Source organism: Notolabrus celidotus, chromosome 6 (assembly GCF_009762535.1).
Source record: "Notolabrus celidotus isolate fNotCel1 chromosome 6, fNotCel1.pri, whole genome shotgun sequence".
Taxonomy (NCBI): domain Eukaryota; kingdom Metazoa; phylum Chordata; class Actinopteri; order Labriformes; family Labridae; genus Notolabrus; species Notolabrus celidotus.
In genome coordinates, this window is record NC_048277.1 from 36,862,080 (window position 1) to 36,880,045 (window position 17,966).

At 44.2% G+C, this 17,966-nt stretch overlaps 1 protein-coding gene across 1 annotated transcript; it reads right to left on the reverse strand.

Annotated features, from left to right (window-relative positions):
* Nucleotides 1–1,329: 1,329 nt before the first annotated feature.
* Nucleotides 1,330–17,526, reverse strand: LOC117814068 (the record flags this gene model as incomplete). The annotated part of the gene is given in 7 exon segments (XM_034685178.1): nucleotides 1,330–1,454; nucleotides 1,457–1,510; nucleotides 5,913–5,924; nucleotides 15,062–15,236; nucleotides 15,239–15,444; nucleotides 15,447–15,681; nucleotides 17,518–17,526. Coding segments are annotated over 7 exon segments (816 nt in total), but the record flags the coding sequence as incomplete, so codon positions are not given.
* Nucleotides 17,527–17,966: the final 440 nt, after the last annotated feature.

Here is a 17,966-nt window from a genome sequence, read left to right on the forward strand (position 1 = left end):
GTCCACACACACACACACACACACACACACACACGCACACACACACGGTAGCTTGATACGGTTTATTGGACACCACTGAAGTGTATGCTCGTGTTAAAACTCGTCTTTTTTCCAGTCATTACCCTCCTTCTTGAGCGTAATTTACATTCTCAGCCCCGTGCTGAACTCATCGGAGGCTGAAACAGATATTTATCTCTTTATGTTTTTATCAGGACAGACTTCTTGATTTATGAGGCGTTGCAGCAGCCCAGTTCTTCCTGCTCCGTCCTCAGCTACAGTGAGGTTAAGGTTAGCCAAACATCATGTTCGGAGATAATGAAAAAGAGGAACGTTGTTTCAGAGGATGTTAAAGCTGGACTCTGCGCAGATAAAAGTCACATGTGTTATCTGTCCATCCTTCACAGCGCTCTGTTTAAAGGACACATAAAGGACGCTCTGCTCTCTGTGAGGCGACTCCAGAGCTGGACGTAAATCACCCGCTGCAGAATCACACCGCTGTATTATCTTTATGACTGCTCTCTTTATTGGACTCTCAGTGCTGTTGTTGCTGTCAGGACCCTGTAGGAATGATGACTCGAGCTGCTCCTACAGATGGTGTCACAGATGTAAGTGAGGACATAAAGGTAATTGTATGTACTGCACAGCAAGGTGTGTGCTGGGTGCAGCCGCTCTATTGTTGCAACTGAGTGTGTGTCTGAACTCAACACAACAGAGCAGGTCTAGACCGTACTCTATGTTCTATTATCACCAAAGACCCAACATCAAGACCGGATCAGATCCAGTCCCATCTTACAGACAGGACTCAGTCTGATCTCATCTTAATCCACCATGAGCAGAGCACTTTGCAGCATTTAGCAAGTTACAGTGGCAAGGACAAACTTTCTTTAACAGGCAGAAACCTCCAGCAGGACCAGACTCATGTTAGACACACATCTGCTGAGACCGTGTTGGAGAGAGGGATAGAGGGAGATGAAGAGAGAGAGAGATGATAGTGGGGAGACGGATAGTAGTAGTTGTAGCAGCTGGAGTCTGGAACGTCCACAGCAGCAGAGATCCAGAGGAACCTACGAGACAAGGGAGCTCAGGGACTCCAGAAAGGATCTATGGTTAGTAACTTTAATGGGACAGGAAGAGTTAAAGTAAGAGACAGGCAGAGAGAGGAGAGAGAGGGAAAGACAGGATCCCAGTCTGTCAGTCTAAGCCTATAGCAGCATAACTAAGACCTGGTCCAAGCCTGATCCAGCTCTAACTATAAGCTTTATCAAAAAGGAAAGTTTGAAGCCTACTCTTAAAGTAGAGAGGGTGTCTGCCTCCCAGATGGAGAAGGAGAGGTGCCTGATAACTGAAGGCTCTACCTCCCATACTACTTTTAGAGACTTTAGGTACGACCAGCAGGCCTGCATGTTGGGAGTGTAGTGTTCTACAGGGGTAACAGGGCACAATGAGCTCTTTAGATATGAAGGTGTCTGATCATTAAGAGCTTTGTGGGTCAGAAGAAGGATTTTAAATTCTGATAATGAAACAAATAAAAAAGAGTGAGTGATATATTTGTATGTTAACAGAAAGCAGGATTCACAGGCGTACATGTCGTCTGAATTATACTACATCTGTATTTAAATTCTAACAGTGTGACTGTGAATGTCCTCTTCCTCTCCGTCTCTCTGTTGTCCCGTGAATCGGGGAGGAAGGTGACATTCAGGAGTCTGAAACCAGCTGTGAATCAATCAGTCTTGGTTTCTGACTCCATGGAACAACCAGACTGTTCACGATTTAAGACCCACGCCTCCTGCCTCCTGTAATCCTGTTACTACACCTCCACTGCACCGCCGCCTCGTCAGAACGCAGAGGGACGGTTTACTTTCTGACATGGACACGGTCATGGAGGACACGGAGACTTCTGCAGAAACCTGGGTTTGAATTATCAGAGGAGGAGCTTCTGAGTACAGCTTTATCTCTTTTGACATGCTGAACCGTGTGCTGAGTGTTCAACCCCCGAAGAGCTCATTTTAACTCTGGATATGTGGAGACACACTCGCAGGTCGCTGTGTTATGATATATGAACACTTGCACCATTACTCCACGAGACAGAAGGACAGATCCCTCTCAGGTCAGGGTCCTGCAGAAGCTACGCGTGGCTCTGAATTAACCATGGACACAGTGAGAATCCTGAATAGATAAATCAAGAACAAAGTCATCTCTAAAGAGGTTTATTCTCCTGCATCAAATCCACGCCGTATGTCTGTGCAGCTCTGTATCTATGCAAAAGACTACAAACACAGCAGGTTATCAAACGTTATCAGACTCTTTCCAAACAGAGCAGGTCTAGACCGTCCTCTATGTTCTATTATTAACAAAGACCCAACATGAAGACCGATCAGATCCAGTCCCATCTTACAGACAGGACTGAGTCTGATCTCATCTTAATCCACCATGAGCAGAGCACTTTGCAGCATTTAGCAAGTTACAGTGGCAAGGACAAACTTCCTTTAACAGGCAGAAACCTCCAGCAGGACCAGACTCATGTTAGACACACATCTGCTGAGATCGTGTTGGAGAGAGGGGATAGAGGGAGATGATAGTGGGGAGGCGGATAGTAGTAGTTGTAGCAGCTGGAGTCTGGCACGTCCACAGCAGCAGAGATCCAGAGGAACCTACGAGACAAGGGAGCTCAGGGACTCCAGAAAGGTCTATGAAAAGAGAAAGAGAGGGAGACCAGAAGAAAGAAAAGGAGGAGATTACATGGTAAAAGAATGACAGAAGGAAAGGACGGGATAAGAAAAGGAGACATAAAGGATGGAGGAACATGGAAGAAGAAAGAAAGAAAGAAAGAAAGAAGAAATAAAGAAAGAAAGAAAGAAAGAAAGAAAGAAACAGAAAGAAAGAATGAAAGAAAAGAGAGAAAGAAGAAAACAAGGATGAATGACAGACCCAAAAAAGGAACCTACGGGACAAGGGAGCTCAGGGACTCCAGAAAGGTCTATGGTAGTAACTTTAATGGGCAGGAAGAGTTAAAGTGAGAGACAGGCAGAGAGAGGGGAGAGAGGGAAAAGACAGGATCCCAGTGTGTCAGTCTAAGCCTATAGCAGCATAACTAAGAGCTGGTCCAAGCCTGATCCAGCTCTAACTATAAGCTGCATAAAAAAGGAAAGTTTGAAGCCTACTCTTAAAAGTAGAGAGGGTGTCCTGCCTCCTGGTCCCTGACTGGTAGATGATTCCAAAGGAGAGGGGCCTGATTAACTGAAGGCTCAACCTCCCATACTACTTTTAGAGACTTTAGGTACGACGAGCAGGCCTACATGTTGGGATAGAAGGAGATGAAGAGAGAGAGAGATGATAGTGGTGAGATGTCCACAGCAGCAGAGATCCAGAGGAACCTACGAGACAAGGGAGCTCAGGGACTTCAGAAAGGTCTATTGGTTAGTAACTTTAATGGGACAACCATGACAGTACAGCTGCTATAAATTCCCTGTTCTTCTAAGTCTCCTCTCTTTTATTCTTTGCAGTTATTGCTGTATGATCAACTGTGGCCCAACATTCATCAGCTCCAACTTCAACATCATACGCTCAGAGTCGCCGTAAAGAGAATACAGCAGGAGCAGAAACTTGTGATATGACTAGCATGGAGATGGCACAGCAGCTTGTGTTTAGGCAGAGGATTGCACACATTGCCTCTTTACTTAAGGACTAAAAGTGTCAACAAACTCAGACAACACCTGAACATAAACTAGAGAACCCTCACTTGAAGTCTGGTTTTCACCCTGAGGCCATCAAATGACCGGCTCCTGGACTTGCAGGCAGCAGCTAAGCAGGGTCAGTGATCCGTTCTGCATCCTGTCACTGCTGATCGGTCACAACGAGTCCCTCTGGTTATGATCGATATCTGTCAGGCCGGCATTCCTGACGTCTCTGCGGTGGTTAAATGTCAGAGGCAGCGGGGTGGAGAATCAGAGTGAGCAGCTCTGGATGTTTCATTTTTGATTTTATCTGGGAGGTTCAGTTCGACCTCTATAGTCCTTTGCATCCATCACTCTTTCCTCCTCACTGTGTCGGTCATTTAAAGACGACGATGGACGCAAGATGATGTCTGTTATCTCCTCTCTCTCTCTCTGACAACAGTTTATGCACACGGAGCGTCGCCGTGTCTTGTTTTAAACGGCTGAAACAACTGCTGATTAAAAGGTGACAGTAAAGCTCGACAGTGCTGCGACTCCCCTGAGATCCTCGATCAGGAACGATCCCAAAAACAGCAGCGATGAAACCAGGCTGATGAACCGCTGCTTAAAGTTAATTTGACCCTCGAGGTGTTATGGAGCTCGTGCAGAATTCACAAACTAACCACAGATTCTCCCGGAGAGAGTTATTTCCCTTATTTTCATGTCCATTGGCATGCAGCTCAAACTTTAGTGGTGGTTTGAGTTGCCTGGCCTCCATGTTGTTTTTACCCCATGTTCTTTTGGACTAGAGTTCACATGGAAGTCTGATTCAGGTCTTATTTAAAAGTAACGTGAGCAGACAAACAAACCTGATCTGAGCAATAAATCCAAGACAAACACTGCACGGCCAAACGTATGTGGACAGCTGATATGACATCATCGTGTGAACTTGAACAGAAGATTCAAACAGTAGAGACGAGAGCCAGACAACCAATCAGAGGCCGGTTTGTTTTGTAATGTGGCCTTAAACGTTTCACAGCTTCTGATCTGTGATGAGAAATAAAGCGGCATCAAATCAATGAAACAAAAACAAAAACAGAGGCTCTTTAAAGATAAGGTCAACCCTCTAGATCCCAAAGCACCCATCTTTATGTTAAGGTGCCTTCGAACAAGAGTTCCGGGGTCTTTCAGCCCCCAAAATTACTTTACCCTGAACTGTAAGGTTCCTGTGCCCCCATTGTTGTCTGCATTTTGACAGCAGGCTGAAGTCATGGGTAGATTGTGCATATACAACCACCAGACCAGTAGAGGGCAGTAAAACAAAGAGGAATGCCATTCCTCACAGATGACACCATAGAAGCAGACGGACAGGCAGGTACATTATGAGCAACACAACAGTTAGCCTTTAGCATGAAGAGACATCAGCTGGCGCTGTTTTAGATGGTGCTATATTTCATCACAGATGGAAAAAAAATGACTGTGAATGGTTTTTGGAAATAAATTGAAAAAAAAAACCAAAGTTGACAAATAATTTTTTTGAAAAAAAAAAAAATGAAAAAAACAAAAATTTGAAAAAAAAATTGAAAAAAAAGAATTTTTTGAAAAATAAAAATGAAAAAAAAATTTGGAAACCAAGATTTGACCAAAAAAAAAATTGAAAAAAAAAAAATTGACAAAAAAAAAATGGACACAAAAGTTGACACCGGAACATGTTTTAGATGGTGCTATATTTCATCACAGATGGATTCACTGAATCAACACGTGAGAGGAGATAAGTGCGAGTAGCAAAGAAATCTTAATAAAAACTAAACTAGTTTGCATTCCCAGGAACGCCCTCTGTGTTTCAACAGCTGTGTAAACTCCACAAACACTGACACGTTCAGCTGAAGGTCTCCAGTTTACAGGGTCACTTTTAAAACCGGAACACCGGGAGGAGCGACGCATTCACGGTGTGCTGAGAGAAGACTACTGTTACAAGCTGCTAAATCAAGAGAATCACAGCTTCTTCTTTTGAAAAGTACACACACATACAAAAAAGATAGAACAAATAAAAACTAATGAAAGAAAGAGAAATCAAGTGAATCACAGATGTGTGTGATGTTATTGTGGACGGAGGGAGGAATAAAAACACTGCGGTTAATCTACCAATCAGACACGTTCAGCATTGCAGGCCCCGCCCCCTGAAAGTCCCGGGACCTTTGAAAAGTACTACCCACCTCCCAGGGGCTTTTTAGGGGGGGAGATTATCTACCCCTGAACTAAATTTAGACCCTGGGTCCACCGGTCCAAACACATGTAGTTCCATGTGTCCGATTGCCTCTGACATCATTTAGTCTCTGTGTTTCATCCCTTCTGTGTCAGTTTGTTTACGTCTCCCATCCTTTCATTTCTTTGTGTTTTACTCTGGAGAAACCAAAGAGTCTCAAAGAAGGCGAAAGGGAAGATTTCAGTGTTTTTGGTTGCCTTGTTTTTGTTTTGGACTTCTTGTTTTGTTGAGAAGACGGTTTTCAGTTTAACCTTTCTTCTTATTCTTGGTCCTGAACTTTGAGTGTAATATGTGACATGTTCTGGCCCACTGTGGGTCAGGAGGAAGCTTTAAAAACGTAACCCTATGAGATAATGAAGGTTGATTTTGATTCTACTTGGGTTCGAGGCGAGCGAAGAAACCTGAACATGCGTGAGGTCGATGCAAAACGGGGTCATGTGACAACCTTAAAGAGACAGGACAGGTGAGGTCACCGGGACAGAGAGGCACGGAGGACCCTGAAGGACGAGGAGAAGGAGGTTCATGTTAACCGCTAAAAAAGAGGCGAGATCCCGAGGGAGGAGCGGAGGGAGGACAGGTACGAGAGGTAAGACAGGTACGACAGGTTGCTCCCTCTGAGGCGTGTCGGGGGAGCAGAGAGACGACGCCGCCTGCAGATGATTAATGTCGGGGTCGGAGCGGTTTGTTGAAGGTGAGATGGGGACTGAGGCGGGTGAGGACTGAGGCGGCGGTCCCAGCTCGCCGCCATGACACCTGCGGACAGGGACTCGGCGGTGACTCGTTTTTAGAGACTCCCAGCAGGCCGCTGATGAAGCTTCACTCGTCTCCCCTGAGCCTCCCCGGCCTCAGTTTTCCCTCCACGTGCTAAATTACATCCGAGAGACATTTATCCGCGGAAATTCAGCAGAGTTTCAAAATGTTCTGCTTCTTTAAAAACCGTCTCTGACACTCTGACGGAGGTTTTAAAGAGCTCCTTTTGTCCTGCAGAGAGTCTGAAGACGACTGCAGCGCCCTGGAGCAACAAACACAGCTGAAAGCTATAAACTCAGCTGCACATGACACCAAACAACAGGCGGGATGACGTTCTCTCACAGATGTGACTCTGCAGCTTTATTCATTTTATTTATTTGTATAGCGCATTTCAAACACGAGGGCAACTCAATGTGCTTTACATTCCTTTTTGATAAAGCTTATAGTTAGAGCTGGATCAGGCTTGGACCAGGTCTTAGTTATGCTGCTATAGGCTTAAACTGACACACTGGGATCCTGTCTTTCCCTCTCTCTCCTCTCTCTGCCTGTCTCTTACTTTAACTCTTCCTGTCCCGTTGAAGTTACTAACCATAGTCCTTTCTGGAGTCCCTGAGCTCCCTTGTCTCGTAGGTTCCTCTGGATCTCTGCTGCTGTGGACATTCCAGACTCCAGCTGCTACAACTACTACTATCCGTCTCCCCACTATCTCTCTCTCTCTTCATCTCCTCTATCCCTATTTAGGCCTGCTTGTCGTTCCTCAAGTCTCTCAAAGTAGTATGGGAGGTAGAGCCTTCAGCTATCAGGCCCCTCTCCTTTGGAATCATCTACCAGTCAGGGTCCAGGAGGCAGACACCCTCTCTACTTTTAAGAGTAGGCTTCAAACTTTCCTTTTTGATAAAGCTTATAGTTAAGCTGGATCAGGCTTAGACCAGGTCTTAGTTATGCTGCTATATAGGCTTAAACTGACACACTGGGATCCTGTCTTTCCCTCTCTCCTCCTTCTCTGCCTGTCTCTTACTTTAACTCTTCCTGTCCCATTAAAGTTACTAACCATAGACCTTCTGGAGTCCCTGAGCTCCCTTGTCTCGTAGGTTCCTCTGGATCTCTGCTGCTGTGGACGTGCCAGACTCAGGACCGGGTCATCCTTGCCTCCTTCTCCTCAGCTCACGTCTTCATTCGTGTGTGTGGGCATTCCTGACTTGATTGACAGGCGTGAACACTGTAGCTGTTATGGAAAAAGGCCCGCCTCTTACCTCACACAAGCTTGACAGAGCAAGGTTGTGTTCAGCATTTCCAATATGGCACCCGCCGACGGTCGGCTTCAAATAGAGGGGCGACACCACTTTTTTACACAGTCTCTGCATGCAACTAGCAAACCGGTTAACTAGCTCACAGCTTTGTCTTTAACTTGATTTATTAAAAACTGATTCAGTGTTATAGCAGAAACAGCATTTTTTTCACCCCGTCTGCTGGCAGGGTCGCCCATCGATGTTTTGAGGTGTCGACCAATCAGATTCAAGTGTTCGCGTCCTATCCTGTCAGAAATTAACATGTTGCGTCTGTTTTTTTATTATTTGGACAGAACTCTTCAGTTATTTAATCTGTAAGTCACGTGGACTGTTTCTTGTGCTCTGATTGTTTTAAGGAGAGACTCCAGGAAGTGAGCGGTGAGCGTTGATATCAGAGAGCAGACGTGACTGTTTGTTTGTGACCTCGCTCAGATCTTTGGGCCTGTTTTCATCTCATGCAGAGTGAGGGAAACTGATTTTCAAAATGAAATCCAGAGAGTGAAGCTCTTTGCTTCTTCCCCGGAAATGTCTGTAACCTTTTAAAAAGCTGCCTGCAGAAACCAAGCGTCGCATTCAATCAGAATCAAAGGAACGGTGAATTTTAAAAGCCGGAGACAGTTTCAGATTACAGCTCCTCCGTTTCCACGAAACACAGCCCATATTTCTGTCCGTGTTATAAATTTATGATGAAATGTTTTATGCTTTCATGTCAGACAATGACACAGATATCACATGCAGAGTTTCTTCTTTTCATCCCTCCTTCTGCTCCAGAAACTTCTCGGAAATGAAGTCCCGTCATTACGGCGGAAACAACAGAAGAAGAAAAGAAGAAGAAGAAAAAGGGAGGCAAACCCAAGAAAGAGGTAAGAGCGGACGGAGGAGAAAGGAAGGAAAAGAGAGGTTTATGTGTGGAGGATAAACGGGATCAGAAGAGAGAGAAAAGGAAGAAAAAGAAAGGAGAGAGGACAGTGAGGAAAGGAAGAAATAAGAGAAGGACAATTGAAGAAATTGATTGAAATAACTTAAAGGAAAACAAAGAGGAAAGGAGATGATGCAAGGCAAGGAGATAAGGATGTCAGTAGCAATAATTCAGAATAGGACAGGACAGTGAAAAGAGTAAAGAAGAGGAATTAAAAGAGGAATAAAAGTTAAGAGCGATCTAGGTGCAAGAAAACTGAAATGAAAGAGGGATGATGAAACCCACTACAGGAACATTTAGATCAGTGATGTCTCTGTCCTGTAACAGCTGATTTCTCTCCTCCTCTCCTCGTGTTCATCCCTCTCTTCTTGGATCACGTCCCGGTGAAAAAAAAAACCATCCGAACACAAAACATAAATGATTCAGTCGTCGTCTTACAGGAGGTCAGCACGGAGCAGCGGCCGTCCACAGGAGGCGAGCGGCCAGCTCTAAAAGGGAAAGTATGTTCCTCTCGTCGGAGCGTGTGTTAATGTGAACTGATGCCGCTTCACATAAAGAGATAATCCACATCAATAAATAAGGTGAGGCTGAGCGTCCAGGAGCTGCTGCTCAGCTGATCTGAGTCAGGGCGTGATGAGGTCGAAGCTAACGGCAGTGTGGAGTGTTTCTTTTTCATTTAAGAGCTGCTCCATGAGCTCTTTACACTCACTCCACATTAACGTATGTTCCTGATGTCTCACGAGGGTTACTCTTTTATTCATAACATGCCTGTTTCTTTAAGTTTATCAGAGGATTCATGGGAATTAACAAAAAAACAGGAAATAAAGTCGTTGCAAGATGAAATAACATTTTAAAAAGCATGAAAAGGTGAAATAAAAACAATAAAAAGTTCTGTTAAGATGTGACAAGACCAAAAACAAAGACCAATTATAAAGAAAGTTAACGGTGAGAACTATAGGCTCTGTATTTGAGGCACGCTGTGACGAGGACTATAGGTTCTGTATAGGGGCACACTGCAACAAGGACTATAGGCTCTGTATATGGGGCACACTGTGACAAGGACTATAGGCTCTGTATATGGGGCAAACTGTGACAAGGACTATAGGCTCTGTATTGAGGCACACTGTGACAAGGACTATAGGCCTCTGTATTTGAGGCACACTGTTACAAGGACTATAGCTCTGTATATGGGGCACACTGTGACAAGGACTATAGGCTCTGTATTTGGGGCACGCTGTGACGAGGACTATAGGCTCTGTATTTGGGGCAACGCTGTGACGAGGACTATAGGCTCTGTATATGGGCATGCTGTGACAAGGACTATAGGCTCTGTATATGGGGCACACTACAACAAGGACTATAGGCTCTGTATATGAGACAAGCTGTGACGAGGACTACAGGCTCTGTATATGGGGCACGCTGTGACGAGGACTATAGGCTCTGTATTTGAGGCACACTGTGACGAGGACTATAGGCTCTGTATATGAGGCACGCTGTGACGAGGACTATAGGTTCTGTATATGGGGGGCACACTGCAACAAGGACTATAGGCTCTGTATATGAGGCACACTGCAACAAGGACTATAGGCTCTGTATATGAGGCACACTGTGACGAGGACTATAGGCTCTGTATATGAGGCACACTGTGACGAGGACTATAGGCTCTGTATTTGAGGCACACTGTGACGAGGACTATAGGCTCTGTATATGAGGCACACTGTGACGAGGACTATAGCTCTGTATTTGAGGCACACTGCAACAAGGACTATAGGCTCTGTATATGAGGCACACTGCAACAGGACTATAGGCTCTGTATATGAGGCACACTGTGAAGAGGACTATAGGCTCTGTATATGAGGCACACTGTGACGAGGACTATAGGCTCTGTATATGAGGCACACTGTGACGAGGACTATAGGCTCTGTATATGAGGCACGCTGTGATGAGGACTATAGGCTCTATATATGAGGCACACCTGTGAAGAGGACTATAGGCTCTGTATATGAGGCACCGTGTGACGAGGACTATAGGCTCTGTATATGAGGCACGCTGTGACGAGGACTATAGGCTCTGTATATGAGGCACACTGTGAAGAGGACTATAGGCTCTGTATATGAGGCACGCTGTGACGAGGTCTATAGGCTCTGTATTTGAGGCACGCTGTGAAGAGGACTATAGGCTCTGTATATGAGGCACGCTGTACGAGGTCTATAGGCTCTGTATTTGAGGCACGCTGTGAAGAGGACTATAGGCTCTGTATATGAGGCACACTGTGAAGAGGACTATAGGCTCTGTATATGAGGCACGCTGTGAAGAGGACTATAGGCTCTATATATGAGGCACACTGTGAAGAGGACTATAGGCTCTGTATATGAGGCACACTGTGATGAGGACTATAGGCTCTGTATATGAGGCACACTGTGAAGAGGACTATAGGCTCTGTATATGGGGCACACAAGGTGTTTTTCGATTGGAGGAACTTTACCCCGGAACTATGTGCGTTTCAACCGGGGGACCCAGGGTCTAAATTTATTTCAGGGGTAGATAATCTCCCCCCTAAAAAGCCCCTGCTAGGGGGGTAGTACTTTTCAAAGGTCCCTGGACTTTAGGGGGGCGGGGCCCGCAATGCTGAACATGTCTGATTGTAATTCACTTGATTTCTCTTTCTTTCATTAGTTTTATTTGTTCTATCTTTTTGTATGTGTGTGTACTTTCAAAAGAAGAAGCTGTGATTCTCTTGATTTAGCAGCTTGTAACAGTAGTCTTCTCTCAGCCCACCGTGAATGCGTCTCTCCTCCCGGTGTTTCCAGTTTTAAAAGTGACCCTGTAAACTGGAGACCTTCAGCTGAACGTGTCAGTGTTGTGGAGTTTACACAGCTGTTGAAACACAGAGGGAGTTCCTGGGAATGCAAACTAGTTAGTTTTTATTAAGAGTTCAAAATATCCTCATCAGATATTTAATGATCGTCTAAAGACGTTTATGAGGGATGCATCCGGCGGAGAGTCTCCAGTTAACAGGGTCGCTGTTTAAACCAAAACACCGGCCGATCTCTGCCACGGCTTTTTGAGTTCAAAAGGATTTTAAAGTCGTGTTGAAACGTCTTTGCTACTCGCGCTTATCTCCTCTCACGTGTTGATTCAGTGAATCCATCTGTGATGAATATAGCACCATCTAAAACAGCACCAGCTGTGTCTCTTCATGCTAAACAGGCTAACTGTTGTGTTGCTCATAATGATACCTGCCTGTCCGTCTGCTTCTATGGTGTCATCTGTGATGAATGGCATTCCTCTTTGTTTTACTGCCCTCTACTGGTCTGGTGGTGTAGTGCATTTCCTTTTTTCTTCTTCATACGTCACTGGCCTGATTTGCCACAATCGACCCAGGACTTCAGCCTGTGGTTGAAACACAAACAACAATGGGGGCACAGGAACCTTTAGTTCAGGGTAAAGTACCTCTGGGGGCTGAAAGACCCCGGAAACTCTTGGTGGAAATGCACCTACTGTGACGAGGACTATAGGCTCTGTGTTTGGGGCCCGCGCTTAAACCTAGAGACCAGTAGGCACCCTGGGATCGTGCTCGTTTGTAGCAAATGTTTTGGTCTTTGGTTCTCCAACATTTAACTTCATTTTACATTAAACCTCTATGTAGGATATCTCCATGAAGGGTTAGCCTTCGTCGTTACAGCTTGACCTTTAAAAAGCATTGGTTGTTCCGGTGAAGGACCTTGAATGTCTTTGTATCTGTTAGCTGCTCTTGTTAAATGAAGCTTCTCTCATTATGAATCAATAAAACTTTATAATGTTTCCTTGGTATCATATTGATTCTTTCTGCTCCAGACTTTGCTCCAAACTGTCAGCACATGTTTGTGGAGCGTCTCTGTATTGAGTGCTGTTTAAACCTGCAGTGAGACGCTCGAGCCTCCTGGGAAACTTGTCCCGTTCCTCCTCTACTAAACCATCCATCAAGGCCGCCGATGGAGGCAGCCGCTGTTTTGGTCCCCAGAGAACAGCTCCCGGCGCCGCAGGTTTCTGTTTAAAAATCCACAGAGCAGAAGGACGCGGGTTCCTGCGATAAATAAACGCTTTGTGTGGAATAAATCAGACGAGGGTTTCATCGTTCAGTGTCCGAGGAACACGAAACATCCGACGGTGAACCTGCTCTTATTCTATCATCTGGAAAAAACAGCCAAGAAGGTTAATCTGAAGTTATCGAGCACTTCAGAGGAGGAACTGGTTCGCTTTACTTCAAACCTCTTTTTGTAATTCTTCATGCAAACATGTGCTCGGATACACGAGCACGTGCAGGCTACAGGTGAACACATGAATGAAGACATGTTTTATAATCATGACAGAAGAGGGACATCAAAGATGCTGCAGAGAAATAAAGCTCAGATTTAGATGGTTACATTCTGACCTTACAATTATATTCATGTTAAAATAACTGAAGTATCTGATCTTTAGTCAAACGATATGTTTGAGCTCCAATTTTACCATTATTTACAGCTCAGGAACTTTGTATCATCCAACTCAGATAGCTTTCCTCCTCGTTCTCCGCCAGTTTCTCACTGTTAGATTTAATCTTTAAAGGACATAGCACACGCTTTTTTCAATCAACATATATTGGTCTAAGAGGTCTTCAAAACATGTCTTTAAAGTTTATGCTCACAAAAACACTTTGAAAATCAGATTTTGGTCTGCCTGAAAAGCCCTCTTCTTCAGCCCTCCTCGAACAGTCGTTTTTCTCTCTGACCACGCCCCCTCAGGAAGTGATGTGGCCTCGCCGTCCAGCACGTTGATCTAATGTTTACATGTTTGGCTGATATACACGGCTGCTCAGAGATCACTTACTTCAACCCTCTGAATCTGATCCAGAATCTGATCCTGACGGAGAGGGCGCCTGCAGCAGGACCTTTCTGAACCATTGGTCACAGATTTAGTGTTTCTTGTTGTTTTATTTGTCAGTATGTCGACGTGTGTCTTGGTACACAGCTACAGCTACGAACATGTAGCTATGTGGCTATGCCTAACTAGCGCTAGCACTTAACCATGATAAATAAAAATCATCCACTAGATCTTCAAATCTGCAGACGTGGGGAGTAAAACCGACCTTTGTGTTTATTAAGACAGCCTACAACTAGCATGCCTCCCTCCTAAGCTCCTTGTTAGCACACCTGTGTGCAGGGAATGAAAAACGGAGGAGGGGTTGATTTGTATTTTATACAGTCTATGGGCTGAACAAGCTCCGAGCTCTGACTTCCTGTTACAGACCGGATATTGTTGTTACGTAACAAAAACACGGGAGTCTGAAACGGCTGTTTCAGCACACATTTACAGAAAGGTGGAGAAATCAGAACAGGGGCAGAATGGATTTTTTTCATTCTCAGGGGTTTGTAGACAGGGACACAGATTCAGGTAGAGAACCATTAAAAAGCCATTTTGCATGATATGTCACCTTTAAATGTAAGTCAGATATTGGACATACAATAAGCAAGATTTATACCATACTCACATATCACCACTAATCTGGATTGCCTGAGGGAAAAATGGGAAGCAGACCTGGGTGATGTAATTTCAGATGCAATCTGGCATAAGATTATACAGAGGATCTATTCCTCCTCAATCTGCCTCCGACACACTGTGATTCAGTTTAAAATTTTTGCATCGCCTGCATTGGTCCAAGGCAAGGCAAGGCAAGTTTATTATAAAGCGCATTTCAGCTACTAGGCAATTCAAATGCTTTACATAAAATGATCAACACAGTTAAAATCTGTTGAACATTAAAAGAGATTTAAATGAAATTAAAAATAGTCATTAAAAATCATAAAAACATATTAAATTGTCAAGAATAAAAAGATACAGTTTAAGAAATAAATAAATAATGAATTATTGATTTTAATTAAAAGCAGCGGCAAACAGAAAAGTCTTCAGCTTTGACTTAAAGGAGCTGAGAGTTGCAGCGGACTTGCAGTTCTCTGGTAATTTGTTCCAGATGCTTGGTGCATAAAAACTAAAGGATGCCTCGCCATGTTTAGTCCTAACTCTTGGACAATAAGCAGACCTGTCCCAGATGACCTCATAGGTCTGGATGGTTCATAGCGTGTCAAGAGGTCACTAATGTATTTTGGCCCAAAACCGTTCAGTTCTATGTAAATCAACAGTGATATTTTAAAATCAATTCTCTGACAGACCGGTAGCCAGTGTAAAGACCTCAGAACTGGAGTGATGTGGTCCACTTTTTTGGTCCTTGTTAGGACTCGAGCAGCAGCATTCTGTATGAGCTGCAGCCGTCTGATTGATTTCATAGGGAGTCCTGTAAAGACACCTTTACAGTAGTCAAGTCTGCTGAAGATAATGCATGGACAAGTTTTTCCAAATCCTGCTGAGACATAAACCCTTTAATTCTAGATATATTTTTAAGATGATAGTAGGCTGACTTTATGATTTGCTTGATGTGGCTGCTGAAATTCAGGTCTGAGTCAATGACTACACCAAGATTTCTAGCTTGGTCTATAGTTTTTAACATTACAGATTGAAGCTGAGCACTGACATTAAGTCGTTGCTCCTTAGCCCCAAAACAATTACCTCCGTTTTGTCTTTGTTTAATTGGAGGAAATTCTGGCACATCCAATCTTTGATTTGCTCAATGCATTTACTGAGTGCCTGTATTGGACCATAGTCCCCTGGTGATAAGGTAATGTAAATTTGAGTGTCATCTGCATAGTTGTGATAACATATTTTGTTGTTTTTCAGAATCTGAGCCAGTGGAAGCAGGTAGATGTGAAACAAAAGAGAAGGAGAAATGAGCTAAGATTAGGACTGATCTCAATCCAGCATGTGATTGTTGTAAACAGGCTCCTGCTACAATACTACATCATGGCCAAAAGTTTTAAGAATGACACAAATATAAAATTTTCCCAAAGTCTTAAAGTCTGCTGCTCAGGGGTTTTTAGGTGTTTTTGTCAGATGTTTCTATGGTATAATGAAATACATTAGAAGCATTTCATAAGTATCAAAGCTTTTATTGAGAATTACACAGAATTCATGCAATAAGTCAATATTTGCAGTGTTGACCTCTTCTTTTTCAAGACCTCTGCAATTCTCCCTGGCATGCTGTCAATCAACTTCTGGACCAAATCCTGACTGATTGGCAGTCCATTCTTGCAGATCAATGCTTGGAGTTTGTCAGAATTGTGGGTTTTGATTGTCCACCCGCCTCTTGAGGATTGACCACAGTTCTCAATGGGATTAAGATCTGGGGAGTTTCCTGCCAAGGGCCCAAAATCTTAATGTTTTGTTCCCCGAGCCATTTTGTTATGACTTTTGCCTTATGGCAAGGTGCTCCATCATGCTGGAAAAGGCATTCTTCATCACCAACTGCCCTTGGATGGTTGGGAGAAGTTGCTCTCGGAGGACGTTCTGGTACCATTCTTTATTCATGGCTGTGTTTTTAGGCAAGATTGTGAGAGAGCCCACTCCCTTGACCGAAAAGCAACCCCACACATGAATGGTCTCAGGATGCTTCACTGTTGGCAAGAGACAGGACTGATGGTAGCGCTCACCTCATCTTCTCCGAACAAGCCTTCCTCCAGATGCCCCAAACAATGGGAAAGGGGATTCATCAGAGAAAATGACTTAACCCCAGTCCTCAGCAGACCAGTCCCTGTACCTTCTGCAGAATATCAGTCTGTCCCTGATGTTTTTACTGGAGGGAAGTGGCTTCTTTGCTGCCCTCCTTGACACCAGGCCTTCCTCCAAAAGTCTTCGCCTCACTGTGCGTGCAGATGCACTCAGACCTGCCTGCTGCCATTCCTGAGCAAGCTCTGCACTGGTGGTGGCCCGATCCCGCAGCTGTAACCCTTCAGGAGACGGTCCTGGCGCTTGCTGGACTTTCTTGGGCGCCCTGGAGCCTGTTTGGCAACAATTGAACCTCTCTCCTTAAAGTTCTTGATAATTGGATAGACGGTTGACTGAGGTGCAATCTTACTCGCTGCTATAAACTTCCCTGTTAGGCCCTTTTGTGCAATGCAATGATGGCTGCACGTGTTTCCTTGCAGGTAACCATGGCTAACCAATGAGGAACAATGGTGTCATGCACCATCTTCCTTTTAAAGTGTGCAGTCACTCAATCATGACAGATTGATCGCCAGCCTTGTCCTCATCAACACCCACACCTGTGTTAATGTGTGTGACACCTGTGTGTCATTGAAATGATGTTAGCTGGTCCTTTTGTGGCAGGGCTGAAATGCAGTGGAAATGTGTTTTTGGTGATAAAGTTCATTTTCAAGGCAAAGAGGGACTTTGCAATTAATTGCAGTTGAGCTGATCACTCCTCATAACATTCTGGAGTATATGCAAATTGCCATTATAAAAACTGAAACAGCAGACTTTGTGAAAATTATAGTTGTGTCATTCTCAAAACTTTGGCCATGACTGTACATATGTTCTGGACCTGTCCTAAACTTCATCGTTTCTGGTGTTCCATCTCTGAGACCTTTTCTAGAATATGTGGCACAACAATAATTTCCCTATTTGGAGTCGCCCCAGAGAACGCTCCTTTTAATGGGTGTCAAGCAAACATGATGGCTTTTTGTTCCCTTTTGGCCGGGCGGCTTATCCTATCTAAATGGAAGGACTTTGTACCTCCAACATATAGCCAGTGGATAAGGGAGGTCATGTGTCTTGTCCACTGAGAGAAAATCAGATTCACCATCAGAGGTTGCACCAGGACATTTTTTAACACTTGGCAACTGTTCATATGGCCAAAGCGCAAAACCTCCTATCTGCAAATTTTACATTTGCAGATAGGAGGTGTTGTGCCTCAACATATTCCCAGCGAGCGTGATTGGAGGTTTTGGTCAGGTGACTTTTCTGTCACAATGAAGGGCGGGATTACCTTGGAGACGGACTGAAAATGTGCAGACTTCCTTGTTCTCATCATTCAAAGTGAAATCCGCAAATCAGAAAATTATGCAGATAGGAGGTTTTGCATTTTGGCCATCGATCTTAAGATGAAAACATGGCAGCTGCCAAAATGACTCTGTAATCCCGTTCTTACTTTGTCATTCTAATTTCAATATAAATGTATATAT